This window comes from Saccopteryx leptura, chromosome 1 (genome assembly GCF_036850995.1).
Source record: "Saccopteryx leptura isolate mSacLep1 chromosome 1, mSacLep1_pri_phased_curated, whole genome shotgun sequence".
Lineage (NCBI taxonomy): Eukaryota > Metazoa > Chordata > Mammalia > Chiroptera > Emballonuridae > Saccopteryx > Saccopteryx leptura.
In genome coordinates, this window is record NC_089503.1 from 4,440,340 (window position 1) to 4,466,703 (window position 26,364).

The window sequence follows — 26,364 nt, forward strand, 5'->3', positions numbered from 1 at the left end:
TGTAATCTCTAAAGAGATCATCTCCCATTGCAGATAAGCAGGGAAGCGCTCTTATCTTGCAGGCAGGCAGATTCCAGCGTCAGGTGCCTCGCTCTGGGGTGTCTGGGCTTGTCGCGCCCACAGACGGAGCCACCGACAGCCGTCAGATTGAAGGAAGAACGTGGAAACTCTCAAAGATGAACACAGAGAACCAGCTGTTCCTGAGATAAATGTCACCAGACTTGGCCTCTGGCTTTTGAGCCATTTCTTAGCACCAGCTTATCCAGAAATCATGCAGTGACTTTTCCCCTTGAATTTGGGAATGAGAGAGTCCTGGGCTGGGAACAGCAGCCTGTGCCACCCCGGACGGGCTCCTTCTGACGGGCTGATATAAATCACGCCGGCACCCCATGGATGGGGTACACGCCTGGGAACTGGATAGGAACTTTCTGAAAAGCAGCCCACGCCCTCTGGCCTTCACATGCACAGAGCTGCTGTCACCTGGTGACTCAGGATCACAACTGAGCAGCAATGACTGGCTTCAGCCGTGCCAGGGATTCCCTGGGCCTGGGAGCTTCTCCCGTCTCACTGCCCGCTGTACGCCCACAGGGGCCTGGCTCCGAGAGCTGCCGCTTCCAGCCGGGCTGCGACCACCTCTCCTACAGTCCGTGCTCCCCCCACCCCACCCCCCAGCCAGCGACACCTGAAACCTGCCCATAGTGAGAGCTGTGTGCAGGACAGGAGGACTCGGGGGTCTCTTCAGGGCTTTGTCTGTGTGTTTCCAGACCGTGAAGACCTGGAAGGAAGGCCGAGCGGCCCCTCTGCAGGCTTTGGGACCCTCCCGAAGGTTTAGGCGAGACAGTTTCTGGATCTGGATAAGCAAGGTGTGTGGGGGGGGGCGGGGGTCCCCAAACCAGGGCCAGGGCCATTGGGTTAAGGGCTCCGTGTCTTCTTTCAAGTCAAATCTGGTCTCCCTCTGGAACGCCCGTTCTCTCCCTGTCCTCGAATGCCACCATTATCTCACGCCTCCTCTTAGCTGGTGCTCCACACCCCCACTTCTGGGTGTTTGCACATTCTAGCTTTTAGCCTGACCCCCACCCCCAATGCAGGTACAACGAGCTCCTTCTCCAGAGTGTCCATTCCTTCAGGAGGCCACCTGCTTGTTTTGGCTTGGACCTGCCCAGCTTTCTCCTCCCAGCTGCTGGGTGACTGGGAACAGGCCCTCAGTCCCCTCCTGGCCTCAGTTCCCTCGCCTGTAGGAAGAGCACCTACCCCACATGGCTGTTGTGAGAGTTAAGGGAGCTATATGCAGTAGATGGCCCCCTTGCTATGGAAGTCTCCCTGGCCACGGTCCTGGGTAATGTTCCCTCACTGCCCTCTAAGCCCCAGATGGGCGTGGCCTCCCTGCCTCAGTGCCTCTGGGGACGCCCCCCCACCCCCATCCAGCACAGCCTGGCACACAGTGTTTGTTGAAATGACCACCCTGAAGCTCTCAAGGCCAATGGTGTTTATCGCAGACAGACCCCCGCTCTGTCAGCACTGGTTCCCAAGGCTCCCGCACCCGGTGCAAGCCCAGCCACAGAGGAGCCTTGACATGACCACGGGGAGCTCCATTTGTGACCCTAGAGGGGGCGCAAGGCCTTCCGGTCTCTCTCCTGCAGGGGTCAAACATGGGAGGCACCTCCCTAGATGCCAGCCAGTGTCCAGCCCCGAGGCTACAGGTAGGCCAGGGTGATCCCGGTTTTGTTCAGGGCAAAGCAAGGGGCCTGTGGCATGGGACTGCCTGGGGACCTGCCCTGACCCTGGCCTTCGCCCAGGGTGAGGGGAGTCTGCTCTGTTCGGAGGGAGCGGCTGCAGGGCTCCCCCAGCCGAGCTCAGGGATCTCAGACCTTCCCTCTTAGGGTACACTTCGTTCTAACGTTAAGCCAAACCTCTGACGGGCGGGCGAAATCAGCCCTCCAGGGATCCCTATTACCTCTGGGTCGGACCCCAAGAGGGTGGTGGAGGTAGCAGGGACCCCGTAGAGGTCCCCAACCACGTGGTCGGCTCCCCGCTGGCCCATGCAGCCAGTCTAGCGCCGGGATCTGGCGCTGGTGCTGGGTGGGGACAGAGATCAGCGCGGAAAGAAGTCTTAACCGACCAGAGCCCGCCTGCTGCTCAGGGCGCTCCCGTTCCGGCCGCGCGCCCTGGGAACTCCACGCGCCCAGGGCAGGTGAGGGAGACGCCGGCGGGGCGCAGCTGTCGCCAGAGGGTGGCGGCGCCGTGGGGCCTGGAGGCTGCCACCCTCTTCCAGCGAGGCGGCTCCTCTTACCCAAACCCTGGCGAACCCAAGCTGGAAGGGAACGTCCCACGGTGGGCCCCAGCCGTGCTCTCGGGCTTGGGCTCCGGGCCCGGGGCGGAGGGACTGCGAGCCGAGACGCGCAGCCCCGGATCCGGGCGGGGGACGCCGCATGGGGCGGGTGGGCACCCCGCCCCGGACCCGCAGACCGTGTGCGTGTCGGCGGTCGCGTCCCACGTGCAGCGGTGGGCGCCCCGCACGCGCCCCAAGCCCCTCGAGTCCCAGTCCCCCCCTTGCCGCCCTTCCCCCGGGCGCAGCGCAGGTGCGCGGCCCTCCCGCCGGGTCGCGGCCGCCCGCACTCACTGTGCCCTCGGACGGCAGGTAGCCGATGTCCTCGATGGCGCAGATGTTGATGATGTGGACGCTGCGGTCCTCGGCCGGGAGTGTCGAGTACTTCTCGTTGACCCTCATCGCGGCCGCTTGTGCGCCGGGACCGCCGGGCGGCGCGCCCTCCCCATCCACGGCCCCAGCGGCCTCTGTAAGCGGACACGGCAGCGTTCGCGGCGGGCGCGCTCGCTCGCTCGCTCGCAGGGGGCCGGGCCTCCCGCTCCGCCCGCCGCCCTCGGTCGCCCGCCGGCCCGCGCCCCGTGCGCCCACCCTGCCGGGTCCGGGGGCCGACTGCCTGCTCCGCCGGGCCGTCCGCCCTGCTCTCTTTTCCTTAAAGAAAGATATAAGCTCTCTGCGCCCGCTCAGAACTGGGGCGGCGGCCGCCGGTCAGATTTTCCGTAGAAATTTAAACACAGGAAGAAAGTATTGCGTTCCTGCGGGCCCCCTCCAAGTTTTATTTTTATCCGGGGAAAGCGCCCCTTGGATGTTTCTGAGGGTGGCCAAGATTTCATACTTGGGAGGAAACTCCCAGCAGCCCCCACCTTAAATAAAAAGTCTCCAAACGTCGCCCTTCTGTGTCGGGTCGCCTTGCACGCGGAGAGGCGCCTCTGAGAGTGAAGTCAGGAATTCCCTCCCTGCCTCTACCCCCTCCGCCCGCTGGCAGACTCCTGCTATCACTCAGTGTCACCTCCTCCGGGGAGCCTCCCCTGTGTTCTCCAGGCCCGCCCTCCCCAGCTGGCCCTGGCCCAGGGCGTGCCTCCCCCAGGGTAAGCATCTCTCTGGACCCCCCCTAGTGTTGCCTGCAGCCCCCATTTAAGGAATGCTTAGTGTCCTGTGGCCCCGCAGGAGCAGAGACCCTTAGTGTCCTGTGGCCTCGCAGGAGCAGAGACCCTTAGTGTCCTGTGGCCCCGCAGGAGCAGAGACCCTTAGTGTCCTGTGGCCCCGCAGGAGCAGAGACCCTTACACAGCGCATCTTGTTCAACCCCCACAGCCTGGTCCTCATTTTGCAGAAGGGGGGGGGTTGAAGGCCAAGGAAGGGGGTGGGGTGTGCGTTCCTGCCCGGTTGGCTGCACTCCTTGCATGACTCTCTACTGCCTCCCTGAGGGAGGGACAGTGACTTCGATTGCTCTCTTCCCAGGACCAGCAGGCACCTGGTGCACAGTAGGTTTTTTAATCCTCTACCCTGGCAGGAGGAGGACAGAGGTCTCGAGGGGCAGCCACACCCAGGTTTAGTCCTCAGGGGCCACACCGGCAACCCTGCCCAGTGGGAATAAAGTTTCCCTTTCCTCTGCCTCCCTACATCCTGTTGGTTCTTCAAGCTGTGCGCCAATGCCGCCGCCTCCAGCAAGCCCTCCTGGATTGCCCCACCACCCAAGCACAGGGCCCCAAGAATTTGCCCTCAATCACAGCCCTTGCTTTCTTTACTCCCCTTCAATCATTTCTCAGAGGGTTCATACAGTTGGCACTCAACAACTGCTCCATGCATGGCCCCTGAGGGATACTCAGGGCCTACAAGAAGTGGTAAGAAAGCTGCCTTCCAAAGTGATGATGTCACCAGCATGCCATGGTTCCAAGGGTGGACGCTGGAATCAGACAGGACGGGGTGGGGGAGATGGGATGGCGTTGGGCTCCAGCTCTGGCCCTTCCCAGCCCTGTGACCTTGGGCGAGCCAGCGTCCGGAGCCTCGCTGAGCTCTGCCTCCTCTGGGAGGGCCTCAAGTGTGTGTGAAGCTGCAGCTCAGCGCCAGGCGCTGGTGGCGGCTGGGGAGCGGAGGCCGCTGTGACCACTGCTGCCATCTTGTCTCTGCCCTGACCTCCCCTCTCCACCCCTCCCCCTAATTTAGCCTCCAGTGTGTGAACTTGGAGAGGTTCAGGAAAGTCACTCCGTCCCTGGGCCGGCCTTGCCAGTGGGTGCTGAGTGGCCCTAAAGGACCCTTTGTCTGCACCTCAGACAGGGATAACAGGTTTGAAAAAGGGCGCTAGGCTGGCCAAGTCTCCGCCGGAAACAGCTCTCCATGGTCTCTGTCACGCCTAAAAGTTCACGTTTTTAGAGCTGGGAAGAATCACCCCCCCCCCACACACACACACAGGGAAGAATCACACACAAACAGACACAGGATTATGTAACTTCATTCTCTTATCCTTGTTGGTAAACAACCAAGATTGTGTAACCCTCGTGTCTTTCTTTCTAAATTTATTTTCAAGGACAAAGGGTCTTTCAGAAGTCTACGAGGTATAATTTGTGAAGAAGAGTGATGAGGTGTTTCCTCAATTCTGGATACACTGGCATTCCCCCAAAATTTGGGAAGTGACTTTTCTGACCCCGAGAGGGGAGCTGAGCCCTTTTGGGGGCTACAGGGCGGGGGACAGTCTCTTAGGCACGGCACCTCCTTACTTCTTTCTGGGACGGTGCCCACTATGGCTTCGCCTGAGAAGCTGTGCTTCCCCTCTTGTGTCTGTGATTTGTGCCTTAGCCAGCTGTTTAAGACATCTGCTTGCCCGCCACACGTCACTTCTGTTGGCCACACCGCAGTAGCCTTCCTTGCTTTGCCCCTCTCCCGGCGTTCTGCCCCCTCTCACCCCTCCCCCAGCCGTCCCAGGTGGACAGTGTGGAAATGCTTCCGCACCTGGACGGGAGACCCAGGAGTGGATGACCAGCAGGAATCAGTTCCGCCTCCAGGCCACTCTCAGTCAGGGCTGGATGTTCCTGGATCTCAGGGTCTCAGGGACCAACAAAAAGTACACATGACATTCCACCCAAATCGGGGAGGCGCAACTGGATTCTTCTCCGTTATCTCCCAAGTTAGAGGGCTTCACAGGGCCCCTCTCTCAGCTCTCACACCGTGGGCTTCCTGGTGGGAATTCTGCCTCTACTTTGAGTTGCTATTACGGACAGGCTTTTTAAATCAACTGTTGTTGCCTTAACTCTGCGGTTTTCTTTGTGACCCGGTGGTTCTCATCATTAAAAACACAAAGGGAGGATTTCAGCAGCAGGATGAAACCCCAGCCCATGAATTCCTCACAACCAGCTTCGTTAGTCTCCACGGGGCATTGGATGATGGGACGTTCTAGGTGTCACCGCTCACCCTGTTTGTCACGGTGTTGCCCTTTCGTGTCCACTCTGATGTCACCCACCATCAGACACTGATGTCTCTGCTGACATTTTAATACTAGGAACATAGGCACCAAGTGACAAGGGATGCAGGAGGTGGCTGAGCGAGCGTCAGGGGGCAGTTAGGGGCACAGAAGGGCACCTTTTCCTACAGTGTCTGATTCTCCACATCGGTTTCACTTCCTTGGCTGCCACTGGAAAGGACACCTTGCCCTCTACCTAGTGACACACGTCTGAGTCTGAGCGCTCACTGGGCCATCTGCAACTCAGTGACCAGGCAATACTGCCAAGTTCTGCAAAGGATGGCAGAACAGGGCCCTCCGACTCCCCTGGCAGTGGCGGCCCAGGTCAGGGGCTGTTCCAGGGTGGTCTCGTATGTGGTGATCACGGGGGCACTGCTGACATGTGATGCTGGGTTGGTCCTTGTCCTGGTGGTGGATTTAGCCACCTTCCTGGCCACCAGGATATTTGTAGCACCTCTGTTCTCCCCCCCAGGGTGACCACCAAAAATGTCTCCAGACTTTGTCACATGTCCCCTGGGAGCAATCAGTGGTTCTCCTCTGTAGTCTCAGGGAAGACTTAGGGGTGGGGAGGAGGCACCAACCTTATCACCACACATTTCTCAGGTGAGAATGTGGAGTCCTGGAGAGGTGAAATGTTTGGATGACGGTCCCAGCCCAGAGGGTAGGGCTCATTCCATGAATTCAGCCCGCAGAATGAGAGAGCTTGAGGGAGCAGGTCTGCTTTGCTATTACAAAATACACAGATGGCCCTGGGGCTGCCCGGGGTTGGCAGGGGGGCTCCTGCCGGGCAGCGGGGGCTGCTGTGTGCCCGGGTCCAGCCACCCCTGCGCAGGGCAGCTCTCTGCCCAGTAGATCTCTGCACTCAGAGGTGCTAAGCAGAGGCTGTTGGTGCAGGATGGCTGGGGTAGGGGGTGGGGAGGAGCATGGAAGAATCGAGCAGCTCCTGACTCAGGGCCATTGTGAGCGTCAGCGGCCACTCCACTCCTGAGCTGGCTCCCGTGGGCAACGCCAAACAGGTGTATGACCTAACTCGCTTAAAAGGGACTTGGGGTGTAATTATCCCGGGAAAGACGTGCCTGTGGAACTTATAACTCAGAGACGGTGGGCGGGAGACGGGACCGCGGTCATTTCCTTCCCTTGATGATGTCAGAGCCCGGAGTGGAGGCCTGGGAAGCTGCAGCTGGCTCGGGAGACTCCATGGGCACGGGCGCGGAAACCACCGGCCCAGCGTTCTGGAGTGCAGCCAAAGCGTGAAGTTCTGTCTGGGGGTGGCCTTCTGTCCCCCCTCCCTCCCAGAACCCATGGCTGTTGTTTCCAACCCAGGGTTTTCGGAGACTCCGCCTTCTGAGAATTCCTAAGAACTCTAAAACGTGCCCGGGGTGGGTTCGAGCGTGGCCAGCTCAGCAGCCTCCTCCCGGAAGCCTCTCTGGTCCGGATCTCTTGTATTACTCATGTTGGTTCCGCTGGCCCGGCTCCAGCCTCTGTCCGGGCACTCGGGCCCATTTCTGCCCCATCATTCTCTGCCTCCAGCGTTATTCCCACACTCTTCCCCCCTCCCCCTTGCCACACCGGCCGCAGTCCCCCCCCCCCCCCCGTCTGTTTATTTATTTAACAAGCAGTGTGGTTCGATGCTTACGGCCAGCCAGCACCCCGCTAAGCCCTCTACAAATACCAGCTCGTGTTCTTATATTCTGGAAGTGGCTTCACACAGATGTCCTGCCCCCCCCCCCACTGCCACCCGGCCACCCCAGCTGGGGAGGGGGGTCCCTGCCTTGGAGAAAGAAGTCCAGACTTGAGTCTCAAACAGCTCCCTCCTCCCGGGCAACGAAGGGAATCGCAGCATTAATCCCTGTGAGGATGCCTGCCTCCCAGGGGACAGTGGACAGGGGATGGGGACAGCCGCTCTGTGGATGTGGGATCCGGACGGGAGAAGGGACAGCCACCCTGCCCAGCAGATTACGGAAACTCCTCATCACGGCTGGCCCTGCTGACTCCACACTTCTCAAAAGGAAGGCCTTGTCTGCTGGTTTAATTCTCCTCCCCGGGGTTTGAGAGAAGAACTTCAGATTGCCCGGCTCTGAGCAATAGCAAGTGCGCCCATCAAGACCCCCACGAGAACAAAGGGTTTCCATGTCTCACACAGGAAGGAATCTCTCTGATCTTAACCCCGTTGATGGAGGCGGGGCCTGCCTCCCCGGGTGTGCTGTCCTCCAGATCCAAGGGCCTCTGAGAGACAAGGACCGGGTCCTGCTGGCCGAAGGCTGCTCGAATCCCCCGGCTCCGAGCTGGGCTGGGACGTGGGACCCTGCCACAGTGGGGGCGCGTGCACCTGACTGAAGCTGTTGTCACCACACAGCCTGACAGCCCTGCACCCTCCGTGTGTGTGTGTGTGTGTGTGTGTGTGTGTGTGTGTGAGAGAGAGAGAGAGAGAGAGAGAGAGAGAGAGAGGGAGGGAGGGAGAGAGAGCACCACGCCTGCATTATTGCTCCCCTGGGGTCAGTGACCATGCCCAACCCTTCATTTCCTTAAAGTGCCATCTCCGGGGGGGCTGGACCCTGATGTCATAGGCACTGGCTGCACTGATGTCATAGGCAATGTCACAGGCACTTGCTGGGACCCTCTTGGACCAGTGCAGCCTCACACAGCTGTCCCCGACGATCAAACAAAGCCACAGGCCCCTGGACAGACAGCAAGGCTTTGGAACCTTTGTGGGAAGACGCCAACACTATCCTGTGAGACCCCGGGACTGGAATCAATGAACTCCCAGCCTTTCTGTGGGACCCCGGATGGCCTCTCCCTGGAAGCCCTGGTGTTCACATGTCTTCACATGTGTATGACTCGGGGCCAGTGTCTGCCTTGTGTCAGGGCCCGAGGCAGGTCCAGGCTCCCCATCCTGAGCCGAGCTGTGGGCTGCAAGGTTCTCTCAGGGGAACACAGTGTCCTGCATGCCCAGGGGCTGCCCGCTGGGCACCCAGCCAAAGCAATGGCCTGATGTTTGCGGGACCTACTAATGAGCCAATGAGCCAGCGTGGAGGGGCTTACCGGCCAAGTCAATGGATCTCCCCAACCCAACGCCGGAGGTCAGAACCTCCACCAGGTTCCAACCTCAGTCCTCCTCCTCCTGTGGGGACTTCTCGGGGTGCTCACGGAGGGCCCCCCCGCAGCGGAGCACCGCCCAACAGGAGCGTGAGGCCATGCCAGCCACATGGGCAATCTGAGCGGTTCCAGCAGCCATGTTAGAGCGTAAAAACAATCAGGTGAAATCAGTAAAGCATTTGGCGTGGCCTACTGTATAAAATAGTACCTTTTCAGCATATAATCAAAATAAGCATTATTAAAGAGAGAGGAATTTGAGTCTTATTCTTTCCCCCTCCCGGAAACCTGCTGTGGACTTCATACTCACAGCCCGTCCCAGTTCAGACCAGGCTCAGAGCCTCGTGTGGTCGGCTGGTCCTCGTGACGATGGAACAGACAGCTTAGCCACAGAGCCCTCTCCTACTCCTGACGGAAACCCATCGGATGGCTTTTATTTCTGCTGCATACCTACACTGACATACCATGTACCCTGCAGACTTACATCGGACTCTTTTATGGTTTAAGAAAAAAACAACAACCACCAGCTAATTTATTGAGCGTTATTGGCAAAGCACGGATTTAGAGAAAACCACCTGTGCCCAAGGGCCAATTGGAGGCACATTCATCGAATAGTTGACAGAATCATCTTCAATTACAAAACATATCTGGTTACACAGCTGGTCACACAGGCTTTTAGTGGAAGAGGTGAGCGAGCTCTCTGCTTGGAGACCAAAGGAAATGCACCGGCCGCTACCCCTCCCCGAGCGCGTCCTCCGAGGGGTCCTCCGTGTGGTGGAGGACATCTCCGTGCCCACCTCATCACGGGACACGCAGGACCCACTGCTGCAGGGGTCGGCTGCATGTGCACGGCGGGGGCGGGGTGCGTCTGACTGAGCCGCCTCCACCCCACCAAGGACGCCTGGACACTGGGGTCAGGCCAGCGCTCAAGGTGTGGGTCCCCGAGGAGACGGCTCGGGGGTCCTGGCCCTCACCTCCTCTGACAGCACCAGGCTGGCTGGTTGGGGGGGGCTCATTCGTTCACTCGCCCACGATTTATTTGCTCATTGACTGACTCGCTCGCTCGCCACCCCACCACTCCTTCATCGACTGGTTGCCTTTGCTCACGCATTCCCTCACACCTTCCCGGGCAGAGGCCTTCCCTCACTTCCCCATCATCCCCTCACTCACGCACTCGTTCTCTGACCCCCACCCCCGCCTTGACCACCTTCTCGGCTCTGCTTCCCCCATAGCCTTGCCCACCTCCCACCGTCTGCATCACTTGTTGCATTATCTCGTCTGCCATCTGTCCCCCCCCCCCGCACCCCCTAGGGTCAGCTCCCGGCTACGTTGTTGTGATTTGATAGCTCCAGATTTTTATGCCTGAAAATGATTTCAGAGCGAGCCCCGGGGACCTAGGACAAAGGCACGGAGTCGAGCCAGAGAGTCCACACGTTTGGGCCCCACCGGTTTGCTCTTGAAGAAATCAAACGTGGGAGGGGCGGAGAGAAGTCTCTGTCTTTGCGGAATGCATTCACAACCGACAGCGAATCAACTGAGCCCTTTCAGCCCCTTTCCTTCTGCAGACAAAACCCAAAGGGTCGTGTCCTGTAGAGTTAGTAAGTACACACACACAAATATACACAAATACACACACACAAATACACACACACAAATACACACACATGCACACACTCACAAATACACACACACAAATACACACACACACAAATACACACACACAAATACACACACACAAATACACACAAATACACACACAAACACACACACAAATACACACAAATACACACACACAAATACACACAAATACACACACACAAATACACACACAAATACACACAAATACACACACAAATACACACAGAAATACACACACAAATACACACAAATACACACATGCACACACACAAATACACACACAAATACACACACATGCACACACACAAATACACACACAAATACACACAAATACACACACAAATACACACAAATACACACACACAAATACACACAGAAATACACAGAAATACACACAAATACACACACACAAATACACACACACACGCACACACACAAATACACACATGCACACACACAAATACACACAGAAATACACACACATGCACACACACAAATACACACATGCACACACACAAATACACACACAAATACACACACATGCACACACACAAATACACACACATGCACACACACAAATACACACACACAAATACACACACAAATACACACACACAAATACACACAAACACACACACAAATACACACACACAAATACACACAGAAATACACACACAAATACACACAAATACACACACGCACGCACACACACAAATACACACACATGCACACACACAAATACACACAGAAATACACACACATGCACACACACAAATACACACAAATACACACACAAATACACACACACACAAATACACACACACACAAATACACACACACGCACACACACACGCACACACACACACTCTGGCTCATCCATAAAGGCTTACAAATGGACCCAAAGTGTCACCTGCCCCCTCACGTGTGTATAATCAGTGGTCCCCAAACCCATCACTCCAGGACGGCCGCTTGTCGCCATGCAGATCCTCCCAGATTGGTGGTCACACAGACCTGTCAGGGCCACAGGCCACCGTGGGGCGCCCGGCCTCTGCCCCCACGGCTCGCTGCCCAGAGCTGCCCAGCAGGCTGCGTCCCTGCTGCTTCTTGTGTGGGAGTCAGCAGGTCTGAGATCGGACTTTCTGGAAAACCAAATATCTCCATTTTCCTCCTGACCTTCCGCCCGCCCCGAGCAGCAGGAGGAGTGGGAAAGGATTGCTTACTTTTTGTCCTACAATCTGACCCCCAGCAGGAGCACCGGGAAGATTTTCCGTAGCCCCGGGCTGTTCCTTCCTGAAGACCACCCAGGGCGCCCCAGACCCCTCCTCTCCCTGCAGAACCACCACGGCTCCTTCCAGCCACCTTGCAGGAGGGGACACCTGTCGGGGGCGGGGGGATGGCGGTGGCCCAGTTCCTTCCCAAAGGAAAGCAGAAACTCTGATGGTGCCCAGAGATGGAGCGGGCCTTGTGTGAGCAGAGTCACGAAGATCATTTGGTGAAGGCCAGGTTAACGGGTCGTTCTCCTGTCCAGAGTGTGTGTGTGTGAGTGTGTGAGTGTGAGTGTGTGAGTGTGTGTGTGAGCGTGTGTGTGTGAGTGTGTGAGTGTGAGTGTGTGTGAGTGTGTGTGAGTGTGTGTGTGAATGTGTGAGTGTGTATGTGTGTGTGAGTGTGTGTGTGATTGTGTGTGAGTGTGTGTGAGTGTGTGTGAGTGTGTGTGTGATTGTGTGTGTGTGAGTGTGTGTGAGTGTGTGTGTGTGAGTGTATGTGAGTGTGTGAGTGTGTGAGTGTGTATGTGTGTGTGAGTGAGTGTGTGTGTGTGATTGTGTGTGTGTGAGCGTGTGTGTGTGCGTGTGAGCGTGTGTGAGTGTGTGTGTGTGTGAGCGTGTGAGTGTGTGTGTGAGTGTGTGAGTGTGTGTGTGTGTGAGTGTGTGTGTGACGGGATGGACAGGCCAGCCCAGCCTTCGTAAATGTGCCTTGGAGAGAACAGGCACGTGGCTGTCGGTCCTTGGAGCTAGCTGGGTCTGTGCAGCACCGGCGACATTTGGGGACAGCTTTTCCTGGGAGGAGACGGGTGGCAGACCCTCCCTTCCTGCTCCGGGTCGCAGTCCACAGCCTGTCTACCTTGGGGACCAGACAAAGGGGACTGTTTTCCCTTAATTGACCACTGGGACCACTAGGCTCCCCTCCCCACGGAGCAGATATTTGCTGGTGGCTGCACAGGAGTTCCTTTCCCTCGCTCATGTCCCCTGATCAAACGTGGTCTTTCCAGAGAGCTTCCCTGGTCCTTGCTCCAGGCCCCTTTGTTCCTCCAATGCACCAGTCACCTGACCTTTATTTTCTCTCCGCCCTGGGAGCGCAGGGACCTCTGTCTTTCTTATTCTCCGCAGCGTTCCCGGCAGAGCCGGATGCCGCAGGTTGCCAGAGAGTTTGTCAGCAGCGCGAGCCAGTGAAAAAACACTCCCCTAGCCAGTGTCCACGGATTCCAGCACCGTGTGGAACAAGAACATTTCCCAGACGACAGGGCCTCCGGAGCAGGTGCCAGCGGCCACAGGTCCAGCTGCCCCCAAAGCCCCATCGACAAGCCCCTGTCAGCCTCCCGTTGCCGTGGGCCCTTATCCAGGGAGGGAGCGGGGCTGGGCTCCCCAGACTGGGGGAGGAAGCCTCCCCCTCCGTGGGGCAGTCGGCATGCTCACGGAAGGTCCCGCCACGTGCAGCTCGGAGCTGTGAGCCACAGACACCCAGTAGAGGCGGAGCTGCCTGCCCAGGGTTTGTGATTCCCTGGGACAGTCAGAAAACCAGGGTCGGGGGGCTTACAGAAGCATGGAAGGGCCTAAGGAAAAAAAAAAGGTCACGGTAGCTTCCAGAAGGTTCTCCAGAGGGAGTGGCTTCCGAGCTGAACCCTCAAAGATCACCAGGAACGATGGCCCTGGCCGGTTGGCTCAGCAGTAGAGCATCGGCCTGGCGTGTGGGGGACCCAGGTTCGATTCCCGGCCAGGGCACACAGGAGAAGCGCCCATCTGCTTCTCCACCCCCCCCCTTCCTCTCTGTCTCTCTCTTCCCCTCCCTCAGCCAAGGCTCCATTGGAGCAGAGATGGCCCGGGCGCTGGGGATGGCTCCTTGGCCTCTGCCCCAGGCGCTAGAGTGGCTCTGGTCGCAATATGGCGACGCCCCGGAGGGGCAGAGCATCGCCCCCTGGTGGGCAGAGCATCGCCCCTGGTGGGCGTGCCGGGTGGATCTCGGTCGGGCGCATACGGGAGTCTGTCTGACTGTCTCTCCCCGTTTCTAGCTTCAGAAAAATACAAAAAGAAAAAAAAAGAAAAAAAGAAAAAAAAAAAGATCACCAGGAACGAGGAAGATGAAGAGGAGGGGACGGCTGCTCCAAGGAGGGGGAAGGCCTGCAGGCCGGAGCACTGGGGGCCCAGCCCGGAGGAGGTCCCCATGGGGACAGTGGAGGGAGGGTGGGGGTGGCAGGGCCGGAGGGGCGGGCAGCTGGGAGGGGCCGTTGGTGCGTCCATCACCTAGTTGTCCCTATGGCATGACCATCCCGTGACACAGAGCTTAGGTTATAATGGTGACACTGGAGCAAGGCAGAGGGGATCGGAAGGACCCGGAGTGACCAATGTGGGCAGCGCCTGTCAGGACCCTGGACGCCAGCAGCAACTGGCCTTCCACATTGTCACCCGGCCTTTCCCGGCCTCTGGGCCCCTTCGGGTGCGGTTCATAAGGGTAGGCAGGGGCTTCCCTTCTGAACTAACAGTGTCCGTCCATGGGCCCAGGGCTGAACGGGACCCTGTGATGTTAGTGTCTCCTCGGGCCGTGTGCCTGGGGCACTTGCCATAACCTGTTGGACATCGCAGGGATGGGCCGGCCCACACTGCGGCACCTGGATGGGCTTTAAACTCCCCGGGAGAGAATTTTTCTCTGTGCCGCAACCTGGAGAGGGGGTGGGGGAGCCAGAGTTGGGCTGCCCTGCCCCCAACCCCTCCCATCACCAAGGGGAGGAGGAGGCGACCTGCCTTTGGCCCTGACACACAACAGGTGCTCGACAGACGGATGCAGAGGGGATGGTCCCAGAGAACTTTAAGAAGCCTCGATCAGAAAAGAACTTTCCAGAGAAGCCAGTGACAGTGCCAGGCATCCTTTTCTACTCCCCACCCCCACCCCAGGTCCCTTCCTGCATGCTCACAATGTGTCCTTGGACACGTTCTATAGAATCTGGGGCCCCTGTCTCCTCACTGGTCCCAGTTATAGACAGGCTTTTGGGAAGCATGGATCCCATGTCTAACATGACCTCAGCACCCGGACACCAGGGGCCACCACTATGGTGAGAAGCTCAGCGTCTGGCTGTCTGCTTGTTCTCGCTGTTTATCACGGTGATGGTCACAGGTGCAGAGGGGACTGAGCAGAAGGAGCACAGCCGTCAGGCCCAGCGACTCCCACGCCTGGCCTCTCGGCCGCTCCTCCGTTCGCACAATGGACATGCACACACTCATTCATCCATTCATTCATTCCTTCACTGAACACCCCCGAGCACCAGGCACAGAGCGGGTGCTGAGACACGGGATGACACCGCAGACAAGTCCTGTTCCCACAGGGCTTCCCTTCCGGTGGGGGAGGCGGACAAAGAACAAAAAGGCAGGTGAACCAGCGTTTCAGAGGACGGTGACGGCTGTGGGGGAGGTGACACAGGATGGCAGGCTATCGAATGTGCATTGTAGCCATGGACCCCCGAGCACCACAGCTGGCACAACCCCTGACAAGACAATGTGTGTGGCCTCCTCTAATGACGCCCAATCCCTGCGACAGAGACTTCACTGCCTCTGTGGGGGGAGGGGGAGGCAGCTGAGGGCCCCTGCGGCATCTCCACTTGTCTCAAAGGGAACTAACTGGCTTTGCAAAGTCGGCCCTGCTCCTACATTTCACCCAACTACTCCAGAAGAGAAACATCTAAGACTGAAGAGTCAGCTGGATCTCACAGCTCCCTGCATCTCCTCCCTGCTCAGCCAAGCAGCCCCCTCTCTGTCCTTGGTGAGGCCACACCCCACTTTCAACATCTTGGGGTTAGCAGCCTGTGTGTGTGTGAATGCCTCCTCTCAGAGGAGGGGACCTCTGAGGTCAGCTTCCCCCTGCACCCTTCACTCCTGTTCCACCGTAACCGCCTCAAGTGTCTCTACTGCGGGCTCTCAACTTCTCATTGATGCAGAGGACAACCATCCCGAGAAAAGGCAAACTACTGATCTAATTCACACTAAGGTGTGAATGACTTTCTTCTCCCAAATTACTTTGATGGATGAACCAGGCCCATGGACATCTGGAGAGGGGGGAAGTGGAGAAAGGGAGAGAAGGTCCCACAGATACGGGAAAGGGAAGAAGGAAACCATTTTGGGGGAGGGGGGCAAGGAAAACGTTTACTTCTTCCTGGTCTGGCCTGGACTGACACAGCCGTTCACTGCCCAGGGCCTTGAATTTGGAGGCCAGCACAAGCAGGAAGAGGGAGGTGGGGTCAGCATCTGTCTGATCTCCGGGGACAACTTTAAAGCTCCGCTCGGTCCAGGACATCCATCTGAGAGATCTCTCCAGAGCAAAAGTAGGACAAAGAACAAAGAAAAAAAATGGTCGACAGCACCAGGGGCCATCGGAGGCAGAGGGCTGTTTTTCAGATAAGCAATGGCCTGGGGAGATTTCCTTCTCACCTGTGGGGCTGAGGCCAGAGAAGCAGCTGCCGCGGGGGCTGGAGAAGAGGCCTGGGGCTCCTGCTGACCATCAGGGCCTGCGTGCAAGTGTGGGGAGCCCAGCGGGCACAGGCTGCGGCACCCCCACCCCGGACCCGGATCCACCCCTGCGGCTGGGCCTCCAGCTCATCAGCACGGCCTCGGAGCCCCTGATGGCAGCAGGAAGGACCCAGCTGATCACGGACGTCCTTCCCTCTCCGACCACGGATGTGCCCCCTGGCAGGAGAACTCTCGGGGTTCGCATCGCAAAACCACCCGTGCACCCGGGAAGGAGACGGATGTGGGCAGAAGGCTCCCCCGCCGCGTTCCCTCCCCCACCGCCCGGAGTGGGGAGACTTGTTTCCAGACCAAGACGCCAGAGGAATCAAGGAAGGGAAGAAACGAGAAAGAAATGAGAGTGTGTGGGAACGACAGTCAGAGCAAGAGTTGCCTGAAAAGTCCGGAGCCGCCGAGAGCAGACCGATGAGGAATCCTCAAGGGGCCGCCGGCTCAGGACCCTTATTGTCACATCTCAGTACTGGTGGCGGCTTGGATTTTGATGTATCAGAAAATAACCAAAAGAGAGGAAGGGGAAAAAAGCCTTGCTATGACGGGTCATATTTCTCCAGAACAAATGGGGTTCGGCGGGTTGGGGGGGGTGGGGCGTGGGCGCCCGCTCTTGGGGAAGCACACCGCATTCTCCGGTGACAGGCGCGCTCCTTATCGCGGTAAGGCGACACCAAGAAACGGTGGGTGAGAACGCCTGGGGAAGGCCAGGTTCCCCTGCAAGTGGGAATGCCTGTGTGGTAAGACTCACATTAGCATACATTTTGGTTTTATCTTTAAGAAAGGCAGGAACCGCTCAGCTAGAATGCCCACTTTCGTGGCAAGGTCTCCGGTCAGCAGACCGCGGTGGAGCTGGGCTTGTTTTGATGTGATGGAAGGATCTAGGTCCCAGGAGTCCGGTCACTTTCCTAGGGAGTGCCTCCCCCCCCACCCCAGCTCCCCTCTCTGCCCACATTCGACAAACGGATAGTACCAGGCGCACCCTGGCTTAGAACCGTTTCCTACCCCGGGGGGGGGGGGGAGAGTTCAGTGTCTTGGCCGATGTTTATGAAATGAAGGTCCAGACAGCCCCCACTTCACCTGGGAGCTTTAGACACTGCGGGTGAGGGGTTTTCCCACTTGGAGATTTCCCAGCCACTCCCAGGGGATCGAGGGCGGCCTGACGGGGACCTGCCTCATTCAGGCACACAGGGAGACAGATGTGCACCCAGGGAGACAGATGTGCACCCAGGGAGACAGATGTGCACCCAGGGAGTAGATGTGCACACAGGGAGACAGATGTGCACACAGGGAGACAGATGTGCACACAGGAGACAGATGTGCACCCAGGGAGACAGATGTGCACACAGGGAGTAGATGTGCACACAGGGAGACAGATGTGCACACAGGGAGACAGATGTGCACCCAGGTGACCGTGGGACCGCAGGACAAGGAAGCCCTCATCCAGGCAGGCAGGGAGTCCAGGGAAGCCCCCCAGGAGAGGATGCTGGACGAGGCTCTGAGAGAAGGGAACTCCTGGACCCTCCGCCCGCCTCGTTGCACCTCACCTCTCGAACACGCCACACCCCTGCATGTTATTCTCGGTTATTCTGCTTCTGCTTGGTGGGTGGGGTCCAGCTCCTCAGGAAAGTGTCCTGAGGGCTGTCCACAAGACGCCCCCTGGGGCAAGGTTTCCTGGCGCACACGCCCAACTCGACAAACATTTGCAGATGTCCCTCAGGGCTGTGGAATGTTCACAACAGCAAAGGGCTCTTGTCCTGACTCTGTCCCCATAGTTGGGGTCCATTGCATCTTCTTTATTAGGAAGGAAGTCACTTCCCTGTTTCCCCAAGTATGCCTGGCTGTGTCCCAAAGGCCCATCCCCACGGGATGTCTATGAAGTCCATGGTATGGGCATCCTTACATGCACTTTGCAGATGAAAGCACTCAGGCCCCGACAGGCCCGATGGCTTACTCAAGGTCCTGCAGTTGGAAGCAGCAGAGATAGGGACCCTCCCCTAGGCCAGACCCCCCAGAACAAGCCTTGCCTCAGCACGCGGTCTGACGCTCCAACTCTCACAGCCACACTCTGCGTGTACGCCCCTCGACGGCGTGAAAGGCCCTGCCGGGGGCAGCTCGGAAGACCCGTAATGGGGGCTCTGCTTCCCGCCACCACAAGATAGTGACTGTGTAGGGTGCTCTTTCTGTTAAGAACAACTACAGAAGCTGGAGAAAAACAAAAACAGAGAAACCTACATGTGGGAAGGACTTGGAGGACAGCCAAGGCAGACAGGACTCCAGGGCCGAGCTCCCAGGGAGGAAGGAACCGTGAGAATATGAGCCCAACATTCTGCTCAGCTGGTTTCAGGAGACTCTCGGTGCCGGGGAGGCCAGAGTGGTGTGGTGGGCCCACCCTAGAGGCAGGGGTCCTGGCAAATCCTCCAGGACCTTTCAGGAGCTTTTTATCGAGAACCCTATAGCGATATTCTAGAAGGAGACCAGCCTTCCCCAGATCCTGATGTCTAGCCTCAAATCATCTCCAAACCTGATAGAAGCAAGTGGACCGGTCCATATTCCACCTGCCAAAGAGACCAAAGATCCTCTCTCTCTAGGGCAGTGGTTCTCAACCTTTCTAATGCCGTGACTCCGCAATACAGTTCCTCATGTTGCGGTGACCCCAAACCAAAAAATAATTCTGGTGGCTACTTTATAACTGTAACTTTGCTACAGTTATGGTTCGGAATGTAAATACCTGATGTGCATTATGTATTTTCCGATGGCTTTAGGCGACCCCGCCGGGGTCACGACCCACAGGTTGAGAACCGCTGCTCTAGAGGGAGTGAACATCACCCAGAACCCTCCCCCCTCCCCCAATTTTTCACACACAACATCCAAGAGTCAGTGAAAAATGACCACAAGTGGCAGGAAGTGGGGTCAAACAAGGAAAAGTAAGTAGAAATAAACAAACAACAGGAACAGAAACAGACTGACAGCAGCTCCGGATGTTGGAGGTTGCTGCACACGCACATTCTTACGGCAAAGAAAATACACGAAAAGTTGGGGAATGTCACCGGAGGGCCTGGAACCTACAAATAATAATTGAATGGAAGGTCTGAAGTCAAAAACAGGAATTCAAAAGATGGGTAGAAGAGCAGATGAGTGTGGAAGAGATCAGTAAACTGGAAAATAGTTTAGTAGAAAATCTTCAATTTGAAGCAGAGAGAGAGAGAGAGAGGGAGGGAGGGAAAAGTACATAAAACAGAAAAGGCCAAGGGAGTCGTAAAAATTTGGGTGAACACACCTAACTTATGTGCTATGGGGGTTCCAGAGAAAGAGAAGAGAGAAAGGGGTCAAGGGAAATATATATATATATTTTTGTATTTTTCTGAAGCTGGAAACGGGGAGAGACAGTCAGACAGACTCCCGCATGCGCCCGACCGGGATCCACCAGGCACGCCCACCAGGGGTGATGCTCTGCCCACCAGGGGGCAATGCTCTGCCCCTCCGGGGCGTCGCTCTGTTGCGACCAGAGCCACTCTAGCGCCTGGGGCAGAGGCCAAGGAGCCATCCCCAGCGCCCGGGCCATCTTTGCTCCAATGGAGCCTTGGCTGCGGGAGGGGAAGAGAGAGACAGAGAGGAAGGAGGGGGGGGGGGGTAGAGAAGCAAATGGGCACTTCTCCTATGTGCCCTGGCCGGGAATCGAACCCGGGTCCCCCGCACGCCAGGCCGACACTCTACCGCTGAGCCAACCGGCCAGGGCCCAAGGGAAATATTTAAAAAAGAGTTTGAGCAAGGATTGTCTACAACTGGTAGAAGAGACAGGCCATGTTTAGTTTTGGATATGAGCAGTGGGTTTCAAATTATTTAACAACCAGTTAGTTCTCGGCCCTAATGACTGTTTTAAGAAGAAGAAGAAAAAGAAAAAAGGATACATGGAAAGGAAAGGTGGTTTATTATTTCATGCATTGAATACTTAAATATGAACAATAAAAGAGGTACACAAAACTAGATTATAAGAGTTTTAAAATGTTAATGAAAAAATATTAAATAATACCTGACCAAAAAAAAAACAAACCAATAAAACTGTTATTTAAGATATTTCCATATTGCTTCTTGATTGGTATGACACCACTTGGCAATTTTTTTTTTCACCTATGGGTGGAGTGAACATTACTACAGGTGCTTAGAATACACCGTCACACAGATGAACGTTAAAAAAGAGTAAGTTATGTAATTTGTGATTTCTACCTTAGAGAGAACCCTGATTACAAGTGCCATTTTGACAATCAGTTTGCCAAACTCAACAAAAAATTAGGTATCGGTTCTACCAAACTGGTGCGAACTGGCTGAATCCCACCACTAGCTAGTGAGCAGCTCTGTAAGCTCAAGTAGGCACAGACAAAAGAAACCACACCTAGGCACATCACGGTGAAACTGGCGAAAATGAAAAGACAAGGAAATGGTGACAACAATTCTAGTGCCATGACGACTTTTCCTGGATGTGGACTTTTCCTGGACTCCTGCTCCCTGTGACAGCTCCTAACAGACTGAACTGTGGTTGGGTTGCATTTTTCAGGAATTTGGCATGGTGATGGGGCCAAATTGGACTTGGTGAACATGTTAAGGACACTACTCTTTTATGGATTCTTGCTGTATTGGCCAAGAGTTTGCCTAAAGGCTTTTAATCACTGTAAAAAAAAATAGAAGACTGGATAAAGAAGATGGGGCACATATACACCATAGTATACTATTCAGCTAGAAGAAATGATGACATCGGATCACTTACAACAGAATGGTGGAATCTTGATATCATTATGTGGAGTGAAATAAGTGAATCAGAAAAAAACAAGAACTGCAGGATTCCATACATTGGTGGGACATAAAAACGAGACTAAGAGACATGGACAGGAGTGGGGTGGTTATGGGGGGTGGGGGAGGGAAGGAGGGAGAGGGGGAGGGGGAGGGGTACAAAGAAAACTGGATAGAGGGTGACGGAGGACGATCTCTCTTTGGGTGATGGGTATGCAACAGAACTAAATGACAAGATAACCTGGAAATGTTTTCTTTGAATATATGTACCCTGATTTATTGATGTCACCCCATTAAAATAAAAATTTATTTATTAAAAAAAATCCTAAAAGCAGCCCCAGGGGGAAAGAAAAGACTATTTTCAAAAGACCAGTAATTACGCTGACATTTCCACAGAGACAATGGAAGCCAAAGACGATAGAAACAGCCTATTTAAATTGCTGGAAGGAAATAATGGCTGATTTAGGATTCTATACCTAGAGAAAGTATCTTTCCAAAACGAAAGGGTAACAATGTGGGCAAATCCAGATGGCTACTGATTGTATAGCATGGTGATAATAATGCCTTGCAGGTGTTAATATATGAATAGAAGTAATACATGAGGGGTCAAGGAAATGGAAAACATTTGAGGTTTTGGCATTGTCCAAAAGTGAGTGTAAGAGCACTATTTATAGACATACTCTAAAAAGCCAGGGTTGCATTTGAATACAATAATAAAGGAATGTGTATAATTCATCAGACAACAGAAGGGAACTTGGAATAAAAAATTTGATTAATGGAAAAGAAGTTAAAATGTCAAAAAAGAAAACAAATGAGGCAAATAGAAACAAAGAATAAAACGAGGGGTGTAAACCCAGCTCTATGAAAATAATTATATTAAATATAAACGGGCCAAATACTCCAATTACATGACAAAAGGTTATCAGTCTAGATTTTTTAAAACGTTAATTCTATCCTATTCACAGAAGACACACTTTAATATAAAGACTCGGAGTGAGGACAGTGGGAGGAAGGAAGAAATATATACCAGGCAGCACAATGAGAAGAAAGCTGGTGTAGCTCTATCAATATCAAATAAGGTAGATATCAAAGTATGACATTTTCCAGAGATAAAAAGGATGTTTTATAATGAAACAGTACATCAATTCACCAGAAAGACAAAACAATTCTAAATTACATTTACCTCAAAAAATGGACAGAACTAAAATAAATAAATCATCAAAATTGAGTGTTTTTAACTGTTAAAATGTAACAAAACTCTTCTAGCAAATGGTAGAATTGCAGGCAAAAGAAATTAGCTGAAATTACAGAGTCCTGATTCTTCTCAAGTGCGCACAAACCACTGACCACAATGGTACGTGCTGGACCATAAAGCCCGTCGCAATACGTTCCAAAGGGCTGAACTCTGTCCTCCAACAACAGTGGAAAAAAATAATGACCAATAACAGCAACAACAGAAAAACAACCATAAAAATCTCCAGATATTTGGAAAGTAAGTATAACTCTTCCCCAAAAAATCCTAGCTCTAAGAAGAAATCACTATGAAAATCTAAAGATACTTTGAACTGGACATAATACCAGTACAATGTCTCATACCACACTACATTACTGTATGCACATAAACCCGGCCTGAAGACCACTGTAGAGATTTTGACGCGCTTATCAAAAAGAAGGCTGAAAATCAATTATTTACAGGCTCATAGCATGAAGCAAGGAAAAACAGAACAATAGCAAATCAAACCCAAAGTAGGAGGAAGCAAAATATTTCTTTAAAACATGGGCATCAGTGATTTAGAGAACCAATGTATCGTGGAGAAATAAACAAAATTAAAAGCTGCTTCTTTGAAAAGACTCATAATATTGATAAACCTCGACGGAGACTCAGGCTGGCCCCTAACAAGAGCATACCACATGCCCCAATCTCTAATACTTAAGTTACAAATCAGCTATGTTTCCTCCCATGCTGAGAAGAATACATTCATACGACAGACAGAGAAGGTCAGCCTCACATTTAGGGGTCGCACACTCCGTGGCGATTTGTGCCAGAAGCCCGGGTGATGGGGCGATGGCCCCCGCCCCCCACTCTTGCCACCCTGGCACCACCAGGCACCACCAGGAGCCTGCACGTCCCTGCTCCTTCCACAGCCCCACAGACAGCAGCCCCTCAGCTCCCGGGGGGCCTGCATGGTGTGCCCGCGCTCTGCCTTTCGGAGTGCGGGCAGGGAGTGGCCGCGCAGGCTCTGTGGGTGGGCTGGGGGTTTGGGTAGGGCTCTTTGGGGCCCGAGTGTTAACCTACGTGCAAGGGTAGGTAAGTGGGCAACGCGTCAGGGCAGAGAGACCAGCAACAGCCCTAGATGAACTCGTAGAGACGTGTTTTGTTATTTGATTTTACTGCAACGGCACCGCTGGGGGAAAGGCCCATCTTTGGGATCAGTAAACGTGTGGATGCCCAATAGGGAGGAGGGTGAACCCTCACTTCCTACCTCCCACCACACTCCAAGCCAGTTCCAGACGCGGAAAGGAGAACAGCAAAGCTTCCAGGACATAGCGTAGGAGGCTGTCTCCGTGACCCCTCACACAGGACACAGAAACCACAACCACGAAGGGCATCCGAGTCCGTGCACGTTTAGGACTTGTGTGGATCAAAAGACGTCACCAACTGAATACGAAGGTGAGTCACGGAGCAGAAGAGAGTTGCGGTACACGTACCTCCATGGACTTGCTTCCAAAAATACATATTTAAAAAAAAAAACTCTCACAAAGGAACAAAAAAAGACAAAACCCAATTTTAAAAGGTACTTGCTGTTCCCAAAGAGGCTCCCCACGGCCCCTGATCACCACTGTCTGTGCTCGGAGAGCAAAGGACACCCAGCAAGAGTCCCCTGCACACTCACCAGGTCGGCTTTGTGCCGAGCAAAGCAGAACGGAAAATCCCGAGCCTCCTCCTGACCCCCACGTGTTGGGAGGGTGCGGCTTCCCCCGGGCACCTTGCACGGCACTGGGGGAAGTTTGGATTCGTACAAGAACTTTGGGAAACCTGGCAGTAATGACCGAAGTGGCACGTCCGCGTGTCTGGTGACCAATTCTGCTCCCAGGTTCCCGGGGGAGGCGTGAGGATGCTTCCTACAGACCCGTTGAGAGTGTTCTGGGGGGGGGGGGGCTTCCAGCTTTTCATCATCGCCCCCCGCTGGAGCCTGTGCAGGTGCCCGTCAGGAGAAGGAGAGCTGGTGTATTTACACAACGGACCACCCAGAGCCATGACAATGAGCAGCTGTTACATTCGACAACACAGGCGCATCTCACAGACGTGATGTGCCCACGCCAGATTCCACTGAGCTCCGAAGCAGGAGAATTAAATGCAAGGTGGTGGTGGTGGGGGAGGTGAGGATGGGGCGGGGGGTGGGGGGTGGGGGGACAGGCCTCATGAAGGGGCTTCCGGGGAGCTGACGATATTCTCAGCTGAGCCAATGGACCCACTCTGTACAGATCTGTGCACTTTGACAAGTGCTTTACCTCAATACAGAATGTTCCACTCAAGATAAAAACATGCAGGAAATGACGGCAGGCTCTTGGAGCGGAGTCCAGCTGACGTCGGGGACGAGCCACGTGTCACTTCTCTATCCTCCCGAGAATTTCCGAAGACACCTCCTCTCTTAGGTTCCCCTAGGGCTGTGCGCATCCCCATTTCACAGTTGAGGAGACTGAGGGCGGAGATGTGAAGGGACCGGCCCAAAGTCACACCGCTAGGATTCAAACCTAGGCCATCGGCCTCCCAATACCGTGTCCTCGCTGCCTTTCTAAAGTGACCCACCCTGAGGGGAGACAGACCAAGAGCCACGGGCACGTATTCATTGAAACACTAATCATCGGGGAGGCACCTGTGGGTGCCGAGCTCGTCAAGTCCCAGCAGAGGAAAGGAGCGTGGAGCCTGCCCCCGGGGCTCTGCGGCTGCCGGGAGAGGAGACTCAGGCCCCCACGGCCCCAGGCAAGGGGCAGAGGTGGGCACCAGGGCCCTGTGTGGGCGGTGAGCACAGAGAGAAGCACGGGGGTGACGAGGGCCAGAGGAAGGGGGGACAAGCAGGACCCACGGCCCTGAATCTGGAGTAAAGGGGTGGCCTGCAGCTGAACTGGGGCACCCCCACTCTGGGGAGGAGCGGGCCCCCACTCCCCGAGCCTGAGCTTGCCAGCACGTCTATGTTAACAGTCATACAATCCACACCCTACTTGTCACAGAGGTGTCTAGTGTCACGGGCACAAAAGGGCCGTGTTATCCTAACTGCTACAGGTCCGAGGGGGAGACTGGTTTTGTCACTATGTACCTTCATGTAACTTGCACCTCATGCAGGATACTGGTTACTGCTGGTTTCCCATCAGGGGACTGGGGCCAGGAGGAAAATCTCCAGGTAACATTCAAGTGATTTTCCCAGAATGCACTGTGCCCTCTGGGGATGGAGGAGTCATGCGCAAAACAGTCCAGGCGCCATGTCTGTTCCTTAAAACAGAGCACGTGTATTTGCAGAAGACCAGGTGGACATATTGCTTTCCCTTCCTCCCTCCCTCCCTCCCTCCCTCCCTCCCTCCCTCCCTCCCTCCCTCCCTTCCTTCTTTCTCTCATTCATTCCTTCCTTCCCTGGAATAGTTACCCCACCCGTTACCTTTTAGCATTTATCCAGTGAGGTAAATTCAGGACTGATATTTATAAAATCCGCCCCCCCCCCTCCCCAGCACCCATAGCGGCGCCTGGAACATTGTAGGTGTTCAAAGCACGGCCTGCTCAAAGAATCAACCAACGACCATTCATTGAGTATCAACTACATGACAGGCATTACATTTTATCCCGTTGTTTTGGTCATCTCTGAGAAAATCTTCAGGCGGGGACTCTTATCCCCATTTGACAGATGAGGAGACCCAGGGACTGAGAGGCAAAGTCACTTGGCCAAGGTCACCCAGCTGTCACCAGCCGAGTCAGGGCTCGAAAGTGCAGAGCCGGAGAACCGGGAGGCCGCGGGAAGTACAGACGGCCGTGGGCTGAGGTCCCTGGTCTCGTTTCTCCCTCTGCTGAGCTGGGCTTTTGGCACCTCGTCGGACCTTGGCTTTTCACTTCCCAGGTGGCTTATGTTGGCAGCCAACTCCCAACATAAACCACCCGAAATCAATCAGAGGCCGTCCCCTGTGGCGATTGCTGTGAAAGCAGTCGTGGTTCAGGAAGAAAACACATCCTGCTGGTCCGGGAAGCCTAGGCCCAGGTGTTCACAAGACACACATTACAAGCCCGCAGAAACAAGGCTGAGCC

At 55.1% G+C, this 26,364-nt stretch overlaps 1 protein-coding gene across 1 annotated transcript in view; it reads right to left on the bottom strand.

Annotated features, from left to right (window-relative positions):
- The window catches only part of ANO1 (anoctamin 1), a 161,205-nt gene that overhangs the window by 81,009 nt on the left and 53,832 nt on the right, over nucleotides 1–26,364 (bottom strand). The window contains exon 2 of the mRNA XM_066383432.1: nucleotides 2,621–2,793. Within this exon, the coding sequence (XP_066239529.1) occupies nucleotides 2,621–2,793 (173 nt within the window). The remainder of the gene's footprint in view (nucleotides 1–2,620; nucleotides 2,794–26,364) is intronic.